At 39.2% G+C, this 16,926-nt stretch overlaps 1 protein-coding gene across 1 annotated transcript; it reads right to left on the bottom strand.

The window, feature by feature from the left end:
- Window positions 1–479: 479 nt before the first annotated feature.
- On the bottom strand, window positions 480–16,394 carry abcg4a (ATP-binding cassette, sub-family G (WHITE), member 4a). The gene is made up of 15 exons (XM_077547360.1): window positions 15,521–16,394; window positions 12,101–12,327; window positions 8,202–8,319; window positions 8,006–8,138; window positions 7,165–7,215; window positions 6,946–7,091; window positions 6,730–6,853; window positions 6,348–6,462; window positions 6,123–6,262; window positions 5,620–5,718; window positions 5,156–5,324; window positions 4,971–5,071; window positions 4,648–4,806; window positions 3,429–3,547; window positions 480–3,357 (listed from the first exon to the last, which is right to left on the bottom strand). Exons 2-15 carry the CDS (start codon window positions 12,324–12,326, stop codon window positions 3,132–3,134), a joined length of 1,926 nt encoding a protein of 641 aa, XP_077403486.1. The 5' UTR covers window position 12,327; window positions 15,521–16,394; the 3' UTR covers window positions 480–3,131.
- Window positions 16,395–16,926: the final 532 nt, after the last annotated feature.

The raw sequence follows: 16,926 nt of genomic DNA, 5'->3' as shown, positions 1-16,926 counted from the left end.
TGGAAAAACTTCAAATTACAAATAAATACAGTATTACAAATGACAAAATCGTGATATTATGGGAACAATGACACGTTTACAGCTAATAAAGTTGAAATATTATGGGAGGAAAAATACCTGACACTACCTGAATACTACATTTAATATATAACAAAAAGTAAGGAGGGGGATAAAAAAAATAGATAACAATATAATCGTTTTAGGCTCTTACATGAATTAGTAAATAAGTAAAAATTTTATTAGTAAAAAGTTGAGAATTTTAAAGATTCAATGAGATCTTGTATATAAAAGGTAAATAAGTGTTGTACCAAAATAAAAGTTTAAACCCAAACAGTTCTCAATTAAATGTAAATGTTTAACTGTTTAAATAATTAATATTTATTGCTTGAACAAAAACTTAAATGTAAATGTAACCACTAACTCACTGTGCTGATATGTGTAATTCCTGTGAGTAAAACACACTGATTACAAGCAATGGCAAAGGTTATAAATGATCTTTATTATAAGCATTAGAACAGCTTTAAGGATACAGAACTACAATTTTTTCAAATGAAAATGAAAACTAACATTAAATGATGCACAAATTATATCAGACAAAAATCAGTCCTCTCAAATTTGTACATACGGTAACCATAGACAAATAAATCACACATGACAAGGAGTCTGGTGACTTTTCAAAACTGTCAGGGCTAATAGTAACATGACAACTAAAAGTGTGTCAAAAGACATACTGTCAGACTTAAACATGCGCTGTTACCCTCCAACTTTCAAAGTCCCTTAATACTGTTGATTTGATATGTGATGTGATTCAAAGTACCCAAGAGTGCTACAGAATAACAATTTTAAGAAAATGCCAATTTAAATTCGATAGGAACAGTTTATATTGTAAAGAAATGTGTCAGTGAAAGCCCCCTCCCCTTTTTTCTGCAGTGTTTTTTTTTTTTTTTAAACATGTTGCAGAGTCACCAACCAGCTCTGGGTTTTGATCTAATTTGAGGATGGTAAAAACGCTTATCTGTTGTGTTGGCATTGGAAATGACTATGCAATATTTCCTTTTCAGCCACAATTTCCTGCACTTGAGAGGCAATTATCTTGACAGGATATGGCATTAAAGGCAGTACCTTCCCTGTGGCATTAGCAGCATTTAAAGTAGCATCGGCATTATATTTGAGTTGCATTGTTTATGCCCTAACCCCTGTAAAGCATCCACTAACATGCACATTAAAATGCCTTTTACTGAGCAGTCACATAATAATAATAATAATAATAATAATAATAATAATAATAATAATAATAATAATAATGAGATGTGTCATTTAGAGCAACATTTAAGTTAGTATTGCACACAATGCCATTGGCATTAAATTAAAGTGCTTCAATAAAGTTTGTGTTGTAAAACATACAAGTGATAGTTGGGTGGGATGTTGGACAATCAAATGTCACAATGTTTTCTATTGCTATTAATAACACAACTAAGCCCCCTGCTACAGTATTATTTTCCAGAAAGGGAGTTACAATTCTTATCATACCTCTTAAATGAACCACCATGTACAAAACAATGCACTTCACTGGCTGCTGTCAGATAAAACAGTCATAACCACCTTCTCCCTCCACACTTTTCACCTGAAAATAATGAATTACATATCCTTGCCCTCTTTCATTGGTCGCATTTCACAAAAAATCTTTTGCCATTTTTCTCTCCTTCATAGCTTGGATTTTTCAGATTTCTTAGGTTATATTTATGCCATCCCCATGAACATGGCAAGATGCATACATTTCCAAGTAGCACTCATCAAACTTGAAGCTATAAAAAATAAAATATAATACAAATAAATAAGATTCTAAAACATATACTGAAAAGTGCATTGTATTTTTCACAGCATAACATATCCACTGTACAATCATTGATTATATGTCTACATTATTTTATACATTATAATTAGGATTACTAAGTAGCATAGATTGAATAAGAAATATTTCATAGCAAGTCTACAGGAAAATAGTTGCATTGCCCTGAAACAAGGATGCGTGTGTATGTATGTATGCATGTGTGTGTAATTGTGTGAGTGTATGTACGTATATGTGTGTGTGTGTGTAAGGAGACAGACAGACAGATCAACATGTATGGTGATATAAGTTATGTGCGCAAACATCCAGCACTGAAGCAGACAAAGCTTGTATCATTCTAGTTCAGAGGCACACAATCAGCCCAGCCAGCATTTCAAGTATCGAGCATTGTTTTGGAAAACGCACATCAGTCAGACATCGGCAATGCTGAATGATGGAGAGAAGAAAAGGTAATTCCATCATAGCTGATGGAGGAGGGGGAGGCGAAAGAATCATACAAGTACTTGCTTCAGAAGAGTAACAGCGATTAGACGAGCATCTTTTTTTTTTTTTCCCGGACCTCAGCTACTGCACTTTTCCTAAGTGCAGCCAGTTCATTTAGGATAGCCCTGTGCATCAGTCTGGAAGCAGCAGTCATGCCTGTTTTCTCCAAGGTTGTCTCCATGCTTCCTGGATGCCTCCCCGGTACAAACAAGTAGTTATTGTCCTGGCAGCAAATGAGTAAGACTCACTAATGACATCTTTACAAATCCTTCATCCGATCATTCATGTTCGTAGTGTGCCATAAGGCGTGTGAAAATGAACCAATCACGGGGAGGGAAAGTCATTCAGTGGCAGTTGGTGTGTTAGGATCGTATCCCCAAAAAGAAGGTTTCAAGGAAAGTGGGAAGCTGACAAAAGGTCTGGCACTTGAAGTTTCCACTTTTCCTGGTTTCAACAGGAATGTATTCTTCTTGAAATACGGGAATCAGGATAAGTGTTTCAATTAAACACCAATCACCGGATCTCCTGTCAATCTAGGATTACTATCTAGGCATTGAGAGGCAAAAAGTACTTTATATGCCATTTCCCTTAAATATACATTCCAGATCCTTAGTTTAATTAAACATGCTTTCTGTATCTTTCATCATGGTTCATATTTATGATGAAGATGAACAGGACGGTGACGATGATTGTAGACAGAATCCAAGCTGGAGGACAATTTATGAGGGAAAGAGTACAGGAACCATTCATGAATAACAAGCAGTTTCGTGTTGAACTGATATTTGACCAGTCGCGCTCCTCAACGCTCAGACTTGACTTTGTACCGCAGGACAAAGTAAGTGGCCAGTCTGAGAACCAGGAAGAAAACCCCTAAGACCATGAAGTCTACATAGAGCTTGGCATCCTCCACATCCAGCAGTTGCAGGACCTCCTCTGGCTTTTGAAATTTACACACAAGACCCGGACATTCAAGCTCAGTGCGGTTCATCCCGTAGATGGAGAGTATCACTCCCTCAAAGCCATACCTGGAAGTGGCAAAGGTGTCTTTAACACTTAAGGATTAGTCATAATAAGTTGTAAAGAAATCAGAACATACCTGACATAAGATACATAGGAGCTCCACTGCAGGTATTTTGGAATGGTGTCAAAATTTACAAAGAAGCCAGAGAACAGGAGCACAGGTATAGCTGTTACCGGACCGACGAATGTTGCCACCTGTGGAAAAACATTATATAGCATTCACAGCTTCTAAGGCAGTGGTCTACAATCTGCGGCTCTAGAGCCACATGTGGCTCTTTCGTACACCTGTTATGGCTCTCTGTGACATTGAAAAAATAACAAAGCAATATTTCTATTTCAATTTGTCCATCTTTCAAATCTACATTTAAAGCTTATGTTATACTCTAGTAACATGTAAAGTGCACACTTGGCGGCCAGATTCATTGCACTATTCCACCACCGATAGGCAAAACATGGCTAAATCCAAGAAGAAGAAAAAAAGCTTCTGAAGAAAACAAAGAAAATTCTTTGAGGGGGAATCATCTCGGCAGTTTTGTATGCTATCAGGAGTAAGGTGGAGAATAATAAAGATACTTCTTTGATTAGTCTGGTTTTATTTTGGTAACAAGCTTATGTCCCAGGTAACTCTAAAAAAAAAAAATGGTGCACTCTCTCCGTTTGTCTGAGTCCCATTTTATAGGGCTGGAGAATGCACAGCTAATGTTACTTCTTGATTACAGACACCAACCTGGTCTTTTTTCATCCAAAGCATGCAGGTCACAAATCTAACAGCTACAGATGTTTACTTATCGTGAGAAAAAAATAATAATTTCCTGTGCGTATGTGCTTTTTAAATTGCTGGGTAAACCCTAAAATCAGATTATCCATTGGTATCTTTGCTATGTGATTGATCTGTGTCCAACCCTACGCCTGAGGCAGTGCAGTAAGCAAAGACTCCAATTGAACCACTGGTCAACTCTCAACCTTCGTAGTGGAATAAATCAAAAAATTTTTTTACGTCTATAGCCATCTATGGCAGTGATTGTGTTAAGTTTGGCTTTCATTTGACGAATACGACGTAGACTCAACTAGACTTTGGCTATTTAATTTGGAAATTCAATTTTGTGGTCACTGTAGCAGTTCATAGAGTTCATAAATGCAAACACACAGTTAAAAATGTATATATACATGTGTGTTATCCTCACTAAGGGTTTCAAGGCTCCCAATGTAGATGGCCAAAATGTCTGTGGGTATTTCAAGTTGCCAACCCCTATTCTAAGGAGATACCAGCTACAAGACATACAGCGGGGCCTTACCTGCAGAGACGTGGATGCAGCGCCAATAAGCAGTCCAAGCGACTGGGCTACCAGGGCTGTGGATGTGGACAAGGCCATGAAGAGCAGGAAGCGACCGGCCTCTGGAGGCTGCTCAGTCATCCAGTACACAATACTGCAGTACATGATTGGACAAATCACCTGTGAAGGAGATAATGCGGGTCAAATCCCAGTGAGGGGCCGATGCATTTCTTTGGGGATCTGATACTGTTACTACAAGACCAATTGCCAGTTACTATGAAAAACCATTGTATGACTTTTGGCTTGACATCTTACCATTGAGTGCCAAATCTATGAAACATTACCTGGAATGGTACGTCCGCCATTGTTTTTGCCAAATAGTACGCCTTTAGGCTGTACCAATAGTTGAGGTGTTCTCTTATAAACACAGACATTTCCAGAGGAACTGTGAAAGCAAAATATCAATAAGTGACATTCCACCCCAACTGGAAGCAAGTCAATATTTCCAGGTGACGGCGAAATATCTTACAGGTGAGAACGGTGGGCATCAGGGCAGCAAACATGAGAAAGAGCATAGAGAAGAAGAGGAAACCCGTGTTGTTGAAGACTTTACTGGCGTCGTTTCCAATGTTGAGATAAAGTAGACCGATCAGCACTCCAACACACAGATGGGACATCACTCTGAGGTGGGTCAGCACCTACGAAACCATTGAGCCCTAACATCAAATACTCAGCACATTTTTCCAGTGTGCAAAACGTTTATAGCTACCATTTAATATGTTATCAGGATGAAAATAAACATTATGATTCCGGGAGGTGGACAATTCGATTGCCATTGTGACTTAAGCAGTAAAATAAATTCATGAATGCACTCTTTCATTCCGATCCCCTCCATATTTGGCGATTTCCCCCTTTGCCAATGCTCTACTGCTCCACAAAGTCTTTAACATCATTGAATTTGACACAGTATATGTTGTTAAAAACGAGCTTTACCGTGTCCCTGCAAATTGTTACGAAGGTTCTTTTGAAGAGGATGCAGAACTGCGTGAACGAACTGGTGGCAAAGCTATGTTTCTCAAGCGTGCCTGTGTCCTGTAAAGAGATGAACGGATGAACGTCAGCAATTTTCCTACAGTTTTCAAATAAATCAGCTTTCGCACAAAACATTTGAAGACAGCAGACAATTATAAAGAAGAAAACAATACTCTATTGTTTAGAGTCAGCTAATGTGTTAAAGCACTCATTTGGCCTAGCGCATGTACAAAAACAGGCGATTAGAATTTCATAGTGCTTATTTTATTAAATTAGTTTATCTAGTTCATAAATCCAATCCGATTAAAATGCAATTTCCAGTCTCGCTATTCTTAGAAGTAAACAAATAAAAAAGAAAATGACTTATCCATTGTTCTGTTTGGTGTACTCGTATACTCGAATTCTACAATCCTATACTCTTCTCATAGATTCCATTGTGTGGTGTAAATGTCAGAATCACTCACACTGTGGACCTGCGAAGGACAGGAAGAGTCACTCTTATCTCTTGAATTCTTCTTGCCCTCCTCGGAGCACAATCCACCCTGGACCGCCTCAAACAGCACCGGGTTCAAGTCTCCGTACTCTCCTGATGCCACCTCGATGACTGGAGAGTGAGAAGACAAACACGTTATGGAAGGTCTGAAAGACGTTCTCACATCAGATAGCGAGCAACAAGACTTTGAACTCACTGAAATCTGCAGGGTTGTGATATGTTGGGCAGTGGAGGCCCAGGTTCTTCAAATAAGGGATGAGGTAAGGGACTGTTCCCTTGTAGATGCATTGACCTTGACTTAGGATGTACAACTAGAAGAAAATATTTACAATGATTTTACACTTGGTCACTAAACATTATTAATGGTGGAATATACATTGCAGGTTTTGTATCAGGTGTCATTAGTGTATTGCTCTAGTCGTGCCCGCCAGCATGCATATGTGGGGAAAAAAGAAAAAAGAAAAGATAAAACAAGAAGCCTAGGGAACATCGCTCATGCTCTCTTTGTCAGATAACATGACTCAGACTTATCTTTGCAGCAGCTAATAGAAAGAAAGCAGTGTGGGCGCTCAGGCTACCTTATCAAACATCTCAAAGAGCTTGGCACTGGGCTGATGAATGGTACAGATGATTGTTCGTCCTCCCTGAGCCAGAGACTTCATGAGGGAAACCACCTGGAAGCACGACGCGCTGTCCAGTCCGCTAGATGTGACACCAAAAAAAAAAAAAAGGCGAATGCATGAATCTGGAATTGTGTGGAGATCATGCAGACTGGAAGAAACGTAATGCTGCACCTGGTGGGCTCATCAAAGAACATGACGGGAGGGTTGTTGACCAGCTCGAGGGCAATGGCCAGTCTTTTGCATTGACCGCCCGAAAGAGAGTTGGTACGTGTTTGAGCACAGTCCAGAAGCCCCAGAGCTGTCAGAATCTCATGCACCTGAAACATATGCAACATGCTCATAACTGTGCACCTTTTATATCATATAATACCCAACTAATGGTCAAATTACCAGTTCCTTTTTGACCTGCATGCTCTCATTGAGTTTCAAATTGGCAGAGACCTAAGGGATGAGAAAACAGCTATGATGCACAGCCATCCATTTCTCTAGTGCAGGGGTCTGCAACCCGCGGCTCTGGAGCCACATGTGGCTTTTTAGTCCCTCTTCTGTGGCTCCCTTTGAATCTCTTAAACAATTAGTAGAAAATAATATTTTTTTTACATATTTAGTTTTTTCGGATAAAATCTGACAATTACCATACAATTTCTTTGGAATTGTCAAGAAAAAAGTCAATTTTTTTTGTTGAAAAGGCAGAAAAGAAAACATTCAAAAAGTAGCAATAAAATGTCCAAAAACAAAATAAAAAAAAAACAAATTGCCATAAAATTGATAGCAAAGAAGGCAGATTTTTTTTCTCAAAAAATAGCCATGAAATGCCCAAAAAAAGGATGAAGAGAGGCAGAAAATTACCATTATATGTCCATAAAATTGCCAAAAATGTCAGACATTAGACAGAACGGCAGAAAAGTCTAAAAATGTACGAAAAACAAAGTAAGGAAATAAAAAATTTAAAAAACGGAAGATGAACAGTAGAAGAAAATGAATGAGTACGTATTAGATGCTGCTGTCATATTTTTGTTTTGTGTTCTGGTGCAGCTCTAATTAGCTCTTGGGCACAAACACACTGCTTCCTTTACCACAATGTTGAAAAGTTTTGAGGCTCCAAACAGGTTTTTTGCTATTTATTTAGCCTCAAATGTCTCTTTTGACAGTAAAGGTTGCTGACCCCTGCTCTAGTGCTTACACACTGAACATAAAGTATCAAACTAAAGGCTAACAGACGTGACCTCACCATCATGGCCTCCCTGGTCGTCAGGTGAGGCAGCAGCATGTCGTCCTGCATGATGTAGCAGGACATCTTCCGGAAGGTCCGCAAGTCCCTCGGGCGGCCGTTCACCAGGATTTGGCCCTTCATGCCTGTCTCCCTGCATCCAAACAGAATCTATAAGTACCGGTGCAAAAGTACTGTTGATAAATATTAGTCTCACCTGTACCCTGCCAGGATATTCATTAGGGTGGACTTCCCGGCTCCAGAGGGCCCCATGATACCAATCAGCTCTCTGCTGTTGAATCTTCCGGAGAGACACTTGAGGAGAGCTTTGTAACCTGGTGAAGAGGAAAAACAACTAATTGATATTGCTGCATGTTGTTTTGATCAGACAATTAGTTCCATTCATTTCTTCTTCTTATTATTATTATTTTTTACCACACTCGGATTGTGACAGTTCCAACCTCAAAGCGCACGAGGCAAATGTAAATACAAGACACATGTTCACGTGACACAAAGTGATTAGGAATGACCGCGTTAACCAGAACAACAAAGAATCTATCGAAATCAGCCATCTTTGTTGTTTACATTTGCGTCAAACGCTGGGAGTGGGATGAATCCGACTTCAAATCCTCCTCGAATGCAGCATAAGAACGGCATTTTGACTTATGACATAATTTCGCAATTGCTTCGAACGCTAATGACACAATCCGAGTGTGATAAATCCGATTTCCCACTTTCCTTGAATGCAGCATTTTTCCTCGGTGAAAGGATGCTCTATGCTCATTGAAAAGCATGATTTGACTTTGGATCTTTGTCATTTGATTTGTGTATGATAGTCACAGGCAAAAGCAAAAACAACACGCCGTGGAAATGAAGCGTCGCATTGCGTAGTCACACCTCTCCAAAATTGAGTCTGTTCTTTAAAAAGTTGTGTGGAAAATCCTGTACAGCATTTCATTTGTAAACTTGCTATCTGTATGTGTCTGACTATCTACGATTTACTATGTCAAAATGACTGCTGTGAAAAAGGCAATTAATACAACAAAGTGTTATGTTTAATGCTTACATAGGAACAAGACGCTGATTTAAACAAATAAGCATTTTTTTCGCTATTCTGATGCATCCTCTAATTGAAGAAGACCATAACACAAAGGACAAAACATAATAAATGACTTTAAAATGTCAGAATAAAGCCTGTAATAAAGTCTGAGATCAATCCATAATGGGAAGTTAGAGAGGTTTACTTGATCTCTGTTGTGAGGGAAACATTTCTCCTCTTCTATGTGCTGCATACTGATGATCCAGACTTCTGCCGTAGCTTGTGAATAATAATGGCTTTATCTGTGTGACACTGCAGGGACATCTTTATCACCATGTCTCATTCAGCCATATGGCAGGAAGATCAACTCAATGTCCGCTACTGACACACGCGCACACAAAAATGCATTCAAAGTCAAATACTAGCACGCAATCTGATATGTCTATTAAAGCTTTTATAGTTTGCAGTGGCGCAGAATTGCACTGCATCGTATTACATTTGTTTCTAATATTTTCTCCCGAAGCAATTAGTAGATGATAATGTTGGTTCACAGACAAAGAACACATCACTGATTTAATATATCAGAGCTGTGAAATAAAGACTGATTTCAGTTTTCCTGGAAGACCGTGACTCTCTGCCTCATGAGACAATCGGCAGAATAACATTTACATTCCATGCCACTATTCCCTGCAGGGCAAGGACATTGCTTTATCGTGATCAGATATTTTCTCAGCAAATTGATAGGGAGGTACATCAATTATGCAGCATGAATCAAGCAAGCAAGGAATATGCTGTCTAAGATACATGCAAAGTGAAAAAGGTTCACTAGTCTCACTTATTACCTCCCCCAGGGCCGGACGATAGATAGTCACACGTAAGCAGGTTGCATCAACTTTATGCTTAAAAAGGACAAACCGCTCTCCTGACTAAATACGGATATAATGGCAGCCTGGCAGCTTACACATCACTTCAGCTCTTTTACTGCCCCATCAATAAAGGAGAGAACACAGCATTAATCCACAGAGCAGGATGATCATCATCCATAGCACTTTCTGTGTATGGCCCATTTGCCACAGTCATCTCTAGGAATAACTCATAAGCAGTGTCATTGAGATAAAGGCCTCTGTTCTGTTCATCGCGTCTGACATCACAGACTAAATGCTTGTGAACGTCATACTTTTGTGCCGTGAACCAATCGGAGGCCAGCGTTCAGCAATACTTTACTGATAGGATGAAAGAACCACAGACTGTATAAACATCAACTGAATAACAATAGTGATGCACTTTTTGTTATTGCATTCTTATCAGGTATTATGACAAACAACATTGGCCTGATAGGACTGCAGGTGGCTGCAAAGTTGATTGCACACGCATACAGATGTGGAAGTTGACCTACCAATCAGGTGCTTCCTATGATTGCATCTGTCAGATGTGCTAAAATGGCCATCCAGTTTATCTTTCAAGTTGTGGGAGGAGTATATGCAAATAGATGAATTTAGCATATGCAATTTGATTTAGCAAGCCTGAGATGAATCGCTGATTTTGCGACTTAAAAACAAAGAAATCCAAATCAGCATAGCATCCAGTCCTTGTTGATTTGTTGTTTTTCTTGTCTTGCTGTCCTGTATCCTGTAGGAGCTTGTGTTTTTTTTTTTTTTTACTCTCCATTTTTGTTAGACTGAGGTAAAATTAGTACAGTATTTACTGTAGATTATTCCTGAGCCTTGTTTATCTTTAAAAAAAAAAATTATTATTATTATTTTTTTTAATAGAACATCCTTTCTTCTCCTGCTTTCCTGCACTTGGGTCCTCAACCCTGACAAACTGTGACAGTTTCATTAGAGTAAGTGAACATGAAATTTAACATCTGCTATTTTAGCAGCAATTTGAATAAATATGGCCCACCAATAGCGCACACAATCTGTTAGAGCAAACACGCAATCAGCCACTATTTGGGATCTTAGTAAATATGGCTTGAGTTTTAAAATGCGCAAAATGAGAAGGACAGTAGAGCCCAGAACTCCATTATGTCTCAGTTTCTTTATAATGCTGAGCAAGTTTCATTTTCACAGAGCAATTTATAGTCTGCTGGAGTCAAAATACGGTTGTAATTAATTCTTATAGCTAATTACTTAAATAGTTTATTGCATTCTTTTTTTTTTGCACAATTCTGTTGACAAAAAAACTTTGATATCAGGGAAAAAATGATTTTAGATAAGGCAGTATATGGATAGAGAGATTTACAGAAAGACCCAGAGATATAAAATAAAATTGTTCATTTATTCATTGAAAGAAGGGAATGTTTTTTTAAATATCTAATTATCTAAAAGCCTAGATGTTGGGAATTTCAGGCTTGTTCGATAACGCTGGCAAAGTGAGCCTAGTTCTGAAAGACTTTGCGTAGTTAGGAATAAGTGAGGCACTTCCTGTTCGCACATCCTCCGCATGATGAGCCAGGTAGCCCGAAGAGGCAACACAAACGCATGCAAGAGCGCAAGCCGGATTTGATGAGCCAAGGAAAAACAGTATTGACTCCTGCTCAATACTTCCTGTCTGATCTGCTCTACTTTACCAAGACCGCCCCTAATAAATACACAACATAGGACAACACATTTATTATTACAGCCAGTGCCTGAAATGAATAACGTCTTGCCCCTCTTAAGTGCACATGAATGCACCCGCCTTGTTAAACCTACAAAGGAGGTAAACAAGTTCAAAGAGGGGCGATTTGTCGGTAAGTCACGATGACCTGATGCTGGACATCCTTTTATCATTAATAAGGGCGGTGTGTTTCAATGCTGTTCATATTTCATGAGCAGATCAATCATGTCTGACTCACCGACAACACAAGAACAAGAGATGCAAACAGTGTGAGTGTAAATTATTTACTATATGGCTGAACTTTGCTGAGCACTGCAAAGGCGCACTTCTGTGTGAGTACACGACGAGGCAAGAAATAATGAAAAAGACACCATTTTTCTTCCAGTTGTGACAGTTGCTTAAAAGCCTTGACGTGAATGTGTGCACTGAACCTTTTGATCAACATCCATCACTTTGACTGAGGTGGAGCACCGTACCTCTCCTCCTCCACCAAGGACCCTCGCGGATGGTGTGAGACAGCTCATTGAACTCCAGGTCCACAGCGGAGCGGCGTGGGAGGTGAGAGAATCGCTGGGCCTCTGTGATGTGATTTTCCACTTTCTTCAGGTGGGTGAGCAGGGGCGCCTCCGCAGGGGCCCCGCTGTGGAGTTTGGTCTCCTCCATGGGGATGCTGACGGAAACCTGGTCCGTCTTTTCAGCCATGCTGAAAGAGGCACACAGACAATATTACTTATGTATAGGCTTCAATACAGTCAAAAGAAGTTGAGCCCAAAAGTTTGCCTTTACAGTACACAAAGTTCTTATTGGTATCAGGAACCTTCATCCTAAAATTTCTACACCGGCTTCCTGCGAGTCAAAGAATTGATTTTAAAATCTTACTTAGCTAAATATAGTCATTCCTTTTACAGTAGTTCCCTATGAGTCTTCCAGATCCCTCTGGTCGTTAATTTCAGACTTACTGAGTGCTTCCAGGACAAAACAAAGTGAAGCAGCATTCAGTTTTTATGATCTTCAACCGTGGACCCCCCCACACACACCTTATTTAAATCTGAGTTGAAAACTTAATTGTTCAGAAATCAAGAATATTATTTTTTGTTTCACCATTTTGAGCTAGTAAAGGGGAAGTTTCTTTACAATAATATGTTGTTTGCACCCCACATGACATCTTAAGGGGCAGCCAATTTGCCACTTGCTGTCAACTGAAAATAACATCACAGTTGCTCAGGTAATGACCAATCACAGCTCATCTTCAGAAAACAGGAGAGCCGTGATTGGTTGTTACCTGAGCAACTGTGATGTCATCTTCAGGTGACAGCAAGTGGCAAAATGGCCGCCCCCTGATATGGTTAAAAAAGGCTGGATTTTGCTGCATAATTCATATTCCACAAACACAATACTTAATCATTTTAGTATTTTTTTAGCTTTTCATTTATTGTGCTTATATGTTAGGATTTTATCTCAATTTTCACTTTTGTATTTCTTTGCTGTAAAGAAATAAAACACCATGGCTGTAAAACACAATTGCTTTGCCTTGTGTATGAATGGTGCTGCATACATTAACTTCCCTTGTCTAAACAAAAGTAATTACGTTTAGTTTTTAGTGACATTGCCAAAGAGGTATTACTTTAACAACATGCTTATCATTGTGGCTGCAGTGTGCAGTGGTATAGATGTAAAAGTATTATACTGCACTTTCATAAAATCTATACACTTACGTGCTGGTGCACCCTTGACAATTGACTTTTACAGCTTCAGAACTACCTTCTTGACCCTGGAAAAGATTGTAGTAGTAGACCAGAGCTGTCAAGTAATTTAACAGACACATCACAGTATGTTGCAGTAATATATGTTGCATTAATACCAAAATAATAATATATTTTTTGAACTAGGCCTGGCCGTATTTATGACGACATAACGTTTCATACAAGTCTGACATTGGAACTAATTTGATTTTGCAAGTATACCTGAATCATTAGGGACATCTGTTAAATGAACATTAGCAGTCAGTTAGAAAATTGAATGGGAGAATCAATTGACTGTAATATGATTCAGTTGGTGGAATGATTAGCCGATTCGCCTCACCCACTGGTGTTGGGTAAAAATGAGTCACCTTGTCAAAAACAACGCTGGGCATGATGCGATTACTCATAATTGCGTTAACTGGCCGCTTGAAGGCAAAAAGATTGTGAGGGTTAAGAGCTGATGTCTGGCTTTAGTCCTGCTAATTTGAATCCCCATCTGTAATATCTGCCAATACATATGCTCGACAACATTCTGAGCATTCTGTTTCCAGATATCTTTATAGTCTTGAGGCTGTCACCCCCAATTAACTGCATGCAGTTCAAAAACTTATCTTCTCTTTTCTTTTCTTTTTTACTAGAGTGATTTACTTTCAAAGATTCACACATCACACTGACACTATTTAATGATCATCTACCAAGTCATTTAATTGTATTGAATTCTACCATTTCCCCTTATAGTCTTTATGTCCACTGGTTGGCATGAAAGAAATCACATGGCTGTTTCTACTCTTAACTTTAATTCGTCATTACCTTATCATAGTATGCATTCATTTCCTTGGCTATACATTCATACCATTTGACACTACCTGTTATTTTAACACAGTCAGAAAAACTGAATTTCCTTTTTTACCCTCAATGAACATGCAGGCGCTTCTCAATAGATTAGAATAACATGGACAACGCAATTTATTTTAAAAGTTCACAATAAAACGGACTATTTCATGATTTTTAATTTTAACGATCATAGCTAACAGTGAACGAAAACACAAATTCACCATCTAAAAAAAAATGACAGTATTACATAAGAAAGAACCAAAAGTATATACAGCGCAAATAAAAATGTGGTAATAATTGGCCAATTGAACCCCCACACCCCTGCCTGTGTTTATAGAATCTGTATAATACACGTGTTAAACATTTTGAGTTGAAATCCTGAAATTTCCACGATACAGGTATTCTAATTCAGATATTCTCAAAGTGTGATACGCAAATAATTACCTAAACACAGTTCAGCTGTATTTAACTTATTTTCTTTACATAAATTTGTAACAACATTTACATGTAATCATCTTTTTTTTGTATTTTCCTATATTTAAATGTGGTGTTAATGTTCAAAATTTACATAATGTTACTGTGCTATTAAATGAGCTTTTCAGGAATAATAGCTTTTTTGAGAACTGCGTGTCATTGACCAAACCCGTGTTCATAAGATCAGTATGTACAAACATGCACTCCAGCCAGTCTTGTCTTTAGCGAGGTGTACTCAAATATGCTCACATGAAGAACCTTGACCATGGCTCTTCTATTGATCACCATGCCATTAGTGAATTTCCATTACCAGGCTGCATATAGGCCCTGTAAAACGAACTTTAATGGCCTCTTACTCAGATGAAGGCCTGCCTGCTTGTTGTGTCATCATGTGCGGCACCCACAGCCAGGACACGTGAGCACATGCAACCCATAGTAAAAGTCCACTGCATAAGGATGAAATATGCTTATTAATCATTATCCATCCATCTTTTTTTGAAACTGTTAATCCGTGTATGTGTGTGTGTGTGCTGTGTGTTGGAGTCCAACCCAGCAGATTTAAGGCAAGAGGCAGAGTACACCCTGGACTGGTCGCCAGCCAATTGCAGGGCATTTAAGCAGGTCTTAAAACTGTGAGGCGGATGTGCAAACCACTAGTACACTGTGTCACCTCTTATTAATTATTATTTTTAATGATAGCTGTTCTTCTATTAGCTGAAAACTGACTAGAATCAATCATTTCTATAGCTGAAAATGCATTTGTGACATACTCAACATGAATGTTTGCATTAAGGCCACACCAGTTGACATTCCTTCACATTGCTGCATTCCACACGCTGCACTTACTTATTGTTGCGTGTTGAAACGAGCAGGTGAGACGTCTGTTTTCCCTCCCTAGGTGGGATAGCAACAGTCCACAGGAGATCCCGTAAGGAAAAAAACAACACGATCCCAGCACATCAGAAGCGCCGACAAATAGTCTCAGCTGGCGTGTTGATGATGGACAGTCCAGGGCAAAAACAATCCAATTCGTTTGCGGGTGCAAAAAGAGGACGGCTGCTTCTGATCAAAAGAACTCCCGGGGTGCGGCAGCCGCTCATGGTGTCATCATCATCATCATCCTGCATCCTCTGCACAGGCAACTCCCGAGATTAAAATCATGTCCGGCGTCAAACTACAGCTGCACCCCACCGAGATAACGCGGCTTTATCTTTTAACGTTTCCATCCGCTCTGAGCCAGCATCCCAATTCTCACTCGATGTTGCTGATGGAGGATGAGGATGGGGGGGGGATGCTTGATAACCCTCCGGCCGGCTACTAGGATGGAACTAAAGTGCTGCAACAGTAGCTCGACGTGCGGACGGTCGGTCGGTTTGTCGGTGAGCTCGGTCAGAGTGGGGTGCGCACGCCGCTCTGGGAGGTTGCAGGGCGTTGCTAATGAAGAAGGAAAAAGTAGAATAAAAAGCATAAACAATTAGCCTACTTGGGTTCTTGCTTTTTCCGTCCAGCATGTGTGTGTCGACTAAAAAAAATACATATTTCTTGATCAAATTTCGAGTCTCTTAATAATAAAAATCATCCACTTAGAATGACGATTTCCCCATCTAATCAAAGTGTAAAAATATATTTTTTAAAAAACAAAGGTGGTAAACAGTGAAGGTAAACAGTAGAGGAGATTTGCGTGCTCCACTGTCTCTTTAACGGCCGCACCTGCGCAGCTGCCCGGTGCTGATGCTGCAGTGGCCGGGTTATTTTCGGTAAATCAGCCGGGGTTACTAGCGTTCAAGTAGACCCAACATGTCTTACATCCTCCTCCCGCCCCCCAACCCCCGAGGACATCAATATCTTTTTTAGCCAATCACACCTGACTCTTTTTCCGAGGCGTTTAACGTGACCTCTTCATACCCATCTCATGTGAGCGATTTCATTTTACAAGTGTCAAACTCAAGGCCCAAGGGCCAGATCCGGTCGCCACATCATTTTACGTGGCCAGCTAAAGCAACTCATGTGTGTCTAGTTTATTGTTAAAATGTGTAGTAAAATTGCAAATTGTCCTCACTCTTAATAACATTGAGATGTTGTATGTTTTATTGTTAACAAACTCTCTTTATCTCTCTATTTTTTCTTTAACAAATTCAACTAAAGTTAAACAAGATATTTCCAGTGACATTTAATTTCAAAACTATAAATCAGGTTCATATTTGGCCATTCAGGCCCTCAAATGTTTTTTTTTTTTAAATATAAGGTTTATC

This window comes from Vanacampus margaritifer, chromosome 16 (genome assembly GCF_051991255.1).
Source record: "Vanacampus margaritifer isolate UIUO_Vmar chromosome 16, RoL_Vmar_1.0, whole genome shotgun sequence".
NCBI lineage: Eukaryota > Metazoa > Chordata > Actinopteri > Syngnathiformes > Syngnathidae > Vanacampus > Vanacampus margaritifer.
This window is presented reverse-complemented; position numbering and strand designations above follow the sequence as displayed.

What these genes read in the sequence shown, in the direction of transcription:
- abcg4a (XM_077547360.1), bottom strand. Translation starts at nt 12,326, where the DNA reads ATGGCTGAAAAGACGGACCAGGTTTCCGTCAGCATCCCCATGGAGGAG. An exon ending in TCCTTGGTGGAGGAGGAGAG is followed by an intron (nt 8,320 to 12,100) that starts GTACGGTGCTCC and finishes CCTCTTCACCAG; the next exon opens with GTTACAAAGCTCTCCTCAAG. An exon ending in CTGCATCCACGTCTCTGCAG is followed by an intron (nt 3,548 to 4,647) that starts GTAAGGCCCCGC and finishes GTTTTTCCACAG; the next exon opens with GTGGCAACATTCGTCGGTCC.